The sequence below is a fragment of the Halyomorpha halys genome, unplaced genomic scaffold, assembly GCF_000696795.3.
Source record: "Halyomorpha halys isolate HHAL.00 unplaced genomic scaffold, Hhal_1.1 Scaffold890.1, whole genome shotgun sequence".
NCBI lineage: Eukaryota > Metazoa > Arthropoda > Insecta > Hemiptera > Pentatomidae > Halyomorpha > Halyomorpha halys.
In genome coordinates, this window is record NW_027106803.1 from 170,870 (window position 1) to 176,439 (window position 5,570).

The 5,570-nt window shown below is 27.3% G+C and overlaps 2 protein-coding genes across 4 annotated transcripts in view; one reads left to right on the forward strand and one right to left on the reverse strand.

The window, feature by feature from the left end:
- Positions 1-1,708, forward strand: part of LOC106686864 (protein mono-ADP-ribosyltransferase PARP16) — a 5,565-nt gene extending 3,857 nt beyond the window's left edge. For 2 of the 3 annotated variants that reach the window (XM_014430442.3, XM_014430440.3), the window contains exons 5-6: positions 138-273; positions 1,445-1,708. In XM_014430442.3, coding sequence (XP_014285928.1) covers positions 138-273; positions 1,445-1,661 — 353 coding nt within the window. In that variant the 3' untranslated portion in view covers positions 1,662-1,708. Of the gene's footprint in view, positions 1-137; positions 274-581; positions 645-1,444 lie in introns of all 3 variants that reach the window. The other variant, XM_014430443.2, reaches the window with a different exon arrangement.
- Positions 1,709-4,036: 2,328 nt separating this feature from the next.
- Positions 4,037-5,570, reverse strand: part of LOC106686853 (sensory neuron membrane protein 2) — a 23,322-nt gene continuing 21,788 nt past the window's right edge. Inside the window, exons 8-9 of the mRNA XM_014430423.3 lie at positions 5,069-5,194; positions 4,037-4,556 (exon numbers count right to left, since the gene is read on the reverse strand). Coding sequence (XP_014285909.1) covers positions 4,320-4,556; positions 5,069-5,194 — 363 coding nt within the window. The 3' untranslated portion in view covers positions 4,037-4,319. The remainder of the gene's footprint in view (positions 4,557-5,068; positions 5,195-5,570) is intronic.

Here is a 5,570-nt window from a genome sequence, read left to right on the forward strand (position 1 = left end):
GGGTATAATAACTATTATTATCCAATTTTTAATTGGGTGAATTTATTTCAACTCTCTAATCTTCGTTAATCTTAGCATACCGTTGGTTATAATAAAATAACATTAACCCCAATTTTTTATTAAATATATGATTTTAGGAAAAAGCAGTTTGGCTTCTAAACTATCGGCTGTAATGGCAGTTGAATTTGTTGATTCTTCCCACGCTGTTCTAAGGTTTGCACGCAGCCGCCCAGTGTATTTTATTGTTTCAGATCCTGAGTTTGCTAGGATAAGGTATCTAGTACATATGCCTGATTTTATCCGTAATTTAGTATTATATTTGTTAGTTTTGTGATAGATCTATAATAACTCTAGTTTATAACTCTTTATTTATTTATAATTTTATAACTATAAAATTATAAATAAATAACTCTAGTTTATTTATAACTCTAGTTTGGAATCGAAAGCGGAGACCAGGAACTAATGTAAACTTTATTCTTTTATATGAAATCTTTCTCCTACCCTATTGACCAATTATTCGAATTAATAAAAAAGATTTCTTCAGTGAAATTTGGTGTGCTTCAAATAAAAATTTTGCACAGGTCACAGCCAGGGCCTGATTTAGAGACGAATCAACAACGAGAAAAAAAATAGAAGGAAAACAGGTGATAATAGAAGACTTAAAAAAATGAGTTTTAAACTAATTTAATATATTAGCAATCAATTAATGGAAATCAAGTATTGATACAAATCATTTCTATACATTGGATTTGATTTACAAAAAAATACTTGTCGAATGTCTTCGTGCTTTCCGTAAGATAAACACAACCTGCTGAACACAGAAATAAAAACAGTCATTCATAAAAGGATTTCTTTTCTTTACTGCACCCAAGTGTACAGTTATGTAAAAAATCCTATGTAAATAGAGCCTGAATAAATTATGTTCTTAGTTTACAAATTGTCAAAATCTGTATTAAGAAACTGAGAGAATCTTTGAAGTTTTTCTTTTTACACGCACATTCACTTAGTTAATTATGAATTAGTGTACCATTATTTTTGTGATTGACAATATGAATTGAGTTTAGGGTATAAATATTTGACTGAGTAAATTAAAACAACCTATTAACGTACTTTTGCTTGTGTTACAAGAATAATAAAAATAAATAAATAAAAATTCCAGCCTATAAAGTAAAATATATTAGTAATGAATGGAGCATTTGCTTGCTTGATTATGATTATTATCTACCTATCCACAATAAAATGGTTATAATCATCAAAAAACCAAAAAAAAATGGTGGATCATGAAAAAAAGGCATTAACTATCGAGCTATCCGCAACCATATGAATATTATTTATCTGAGAAGTATTAATGAATTAATCCGTCACTATCAGTGTTAAATGCAACTAAATTTATCAATGAAAAAAAAAATGAATACTCTATAAAATAATGAAACCCATGTTTCAGGTACCTACTTCTTTGGATTAAAAACCCTCCGGCAAAGTTACCCATCTTACAGAAATGTTTGACAATTGATATAGGTATCCATCAAAGAATAATCACCAACATGCTTCTTATCCTAATCTTTCTTCTGTTGCCGAAGCGCAGTCCAACGTTTCTTCAGAAAGGCATTGAGAAAACATTTTCATTGTTGAAAAATCGTTTTTTTCATCACAGCCAGTAATCCTCTTAGTACAAAAAAAAGTCTACAAATATATAAATTTTGTTTTATGTTTGTGTATTTTTGTATTAAAGCAATCAATGACTCTGAATTGCCTTATGTTATGAATACAGCTAATGGAGACGACGGGGAATCTACTCTAATAGTACATGAGCCCAAGAAGAGAAAAAAAACAGTTATTTCACCCCAATTTTTGATTACTTTAATGAAAACTATGTATAATTAATAGTCAAAATTGATGAGTCTGCCAAGCATAGGTAGGGGGAATAAAAAATGGCGGCTGTTTCAAAGCGATAAAAAAAAACTAATTTTTCATTCGGAGCTCTATATCTTAAAAAGTAGGAACAACACAAGAAAACCTAAGAAAACGTCATTTAAAGAAGAGTAAATTTACTAAAATATGAGTCCTAATAGAGTTATTTTCGTTAAATAGTTTTCGAGATATAGCTTTTTAAAAAGCAACATTTCATAAAAATTTGTATGGGATGTAGTAACTATTTGACGTACAGATATCTATTAGCACTCAAATTAAAGATAGTTTAATGAGCTATAAAGAAGTTTATGATGTTTATCTTCGTAGGAGTAATAGTTTACATGAAATTCGCTAAAATAAATTGATTTATAGTTGTTCGCACAAATTTTCATTTGCCAAATTTATATTCATATGTGAATATCATAAAAACTACTACTCCTACGAAGATAAGTGTCATAAACTACTTTATAGTAAGTTAAATTTCCTTTATTTTGAGTGTTGGCAGACATATATGCGTCTTATGGGTCTAGAGATATATTTTTTTTCAAAAATCCGACATTTTATACAAACAACTAGAAATTAACATTTTGTGAGTTTATTTTGTATGATATTTGACAAAAAACTACTACTCCTAAAAAGATACACATTGGAGACCTAAAAGATATTTCTTAGATTTTAAAAAAAGATTAAACATTTTAGAAAATTCTTTTAGTGGTGCAGATTATGCATTTCAAATATATGACTTATAATTTTTTTGGCTAACTCTATTTCTTGCCCTTATTTACTTGACTATGTAGGTATTCTGTCTCATAATTTCGGACAAAGTAAAAAAAAAAATTAGAAACTTGAATTAAAATTGTTGGGAATTGCTCTTGTTCAATGTTAAATATTAGAAGTTATTTTGATTGTTTTTAAGTTATGAGCAAACAATTAAAAAATCAAAACAAATATTTGTATATTTTTTTCCCACAAGAAACTCTTTTTATAAATTCGTTGCTTTTTTTTATTTAATTATTCCAAGGACCAAACACGTATGGGTCATTATTGCTTTAATTTCCTAAATACCAAAGGCTTGTAGTATAAAACGTATGGGCTGTACTCTTGTACGGGAGCTTCATGGCTATATTGAAATGTGTAACCATTGCAACATATGGGCCTGTGGTAAAATTTGATTAAATTTTATGGTCGAGCTTGGAATGATGGAGAAACTCAAAACGTTTATCTACGATTTGTTTGTTATCCTTCAAGATGTAACTATGAAATATGTAAACGTAAAATATGAAACATGTAACTATTCCAACTTCGTTCCTTTACTTCATAATTTGAACAACTTTTCGGGCAGTTTACCCATAATCAAGTTCAATGTTCTTAACTATGTGATGACTATATGTTACAAAAAAAATTATTTTCGTAATTCTGAACATAGTTATTTTAAGTTGTTTTCACCATATTTGTCGTTATGGATACAACTTCTTCTTACACAGCCATTTTTAATCAAAATAAAATCTCATTTGTATTGTGAGAATATAGTCATTCTGTGAAATATTCATGTCAATTTCCAACACTTAGATTATATCATTGAAATAGGGGAAATAATGAATCAAAGGGAAAATAATTCATTAGTAAAATAAAAAAATTGTAAGAAATGACTAAGTATAAAAAAAAAAATAGAAAAAAGAAAAATAATAGATACAATACAATTTTAAAAAAACCTAGAATAGTAATTCAAATATTGATATTAACCACCATCAAAAACTACATAATTAAGGGTGATGGCCAACCATTACGAAAGTTTGATCAATTTAAAATCACACTCTGTTACCTGTAATATGCAAACATTCATCATATATTATCTATTAGCATTTATAATTCTGGAAGGTTACTGGGAAGAAGAGGAAAGCAATTTTCTGCCCAATAATTCGAAAATCAAAAAAGTTGGGCAGCCTATTTCAAACTAAGAAAATTGTGGCAAAACGAAGAGTTAGTAAAATTTAAAACAATAACCTGTACTTCTGAAATTAAGAGATAGGGATGTTATAAACATAATATTGCTAAAAAAAAAAAAAATAAAGTTGCCAGAATTTGAAACATATAATTGAAATCCAAAAGAGTTGGGAAATTTTAAACATGACATGTACTTATAGGAAATCTTAAAATTGTTTTATAATTAGTCTGATGAAATATGTCCTCCAAAAATAATTCATTGATTAAAAAAAAATGTTTCGGGTTTTCCCTCTTTAAAATGTTAATGTTAAAATTATAATATACTTTATAATTACATTATATTTTACTTAAATGGTTACTAAAGTATATTTCATAATATAGCTGGGGAAATTCATCTTGTATAACAAATTGTTATTGCAACTCCTCTGTTTCCTAGATTAACCAAAAATGTACTGACTGAAATTTTAATACAGTCCATCAATTCTGGTTCTCCTCTCCAGTTCAAATATTGGTCTAACTGAATGTATTTTCGGATGTATTTCTTTCTTTGATTGAGATGTTGAGTGCATGAAGTAAGCTATCAAGAAAAGTAATATTCCAAATCCAATTAAAATTCCACAAATGGTCGCTATTTGCATCTCATGGTCAATCAAAACTTTTACTTTTTCAATATGAGGGTATCTTCTTTCTTCCATTATTGTCTGTTAATAATAATAATTAGTAATTAATATTAAATAATTAATTCACTGTTAAAATAATTCTAAATGTGGAACCATCCCTGACCAAGAATTAAAAAGAAATATTTCTTTTTCTAGTTCCTTATTCTTTTTAATCTAATGAAACAGAAATGGGAAGTTCAAATAAATCCAAAATGAGCTCTCTTTTTTTTTTTTTTTTTTTTTTTATTCATGCTAAAATAATTAAAACGTGCTGTTTAATAATTATATAAATATTATCAGTGACAGCTATAACACAGTTTAAAACCTTTTTTTATCCAGATAATATAAAAAAAAAAAAAGTAATGCAATAAATTAAAAATAAATTGAAATTTCAACTTAAGGCAATGAATAAATTTCTCGAAAATAAATATATCCCACCAAATTCTACTTAATATCCTATAAAATAATTCATTCACCAATGTTTAGAAAATACTTTAGAAAAATAATTTAATGCATATTTTTTTTTTTATGAAGAAAGTGATTGTGAAAATTACCTCTTTAAACCAAACCAATGGAATCATCCTTTCACTGATATTTTTTAGTATGGTTAATTCATCCATCTTCCTCAGCAGAATATTTGTTTGCAACTGCTTTTGAATTGTCACCGGGAAACCTGATCGCTGTAAAATTAATTAAAAATTATTAATTGTCGAATTATTTTCAAATAAAGTTCTTAAACTATGCTACTCTATTCTCTACTCCATTTCTAATAACTCATAGTGAATTAGAATATATATTTTTTTAATATTATATTATTTATAAAAAATAGTTACTTAATTTTAAATCTTCTTTAAAAATATTATGAAATCTTGCATCTATCGTTGCACGAATGTATGGGGCCTAATTGTATATCTATATTAGCCTAGCCTTTATTTTCTCAACTTTCTAAAAGCTTATCTCCCACCATCTATCTTGTGGCAATTGATGCGACAATGATATGTACAAAATTTTTCCTTCAATGGAAAACTGTAAGGCGATCCTCATAAGCCATGGGGC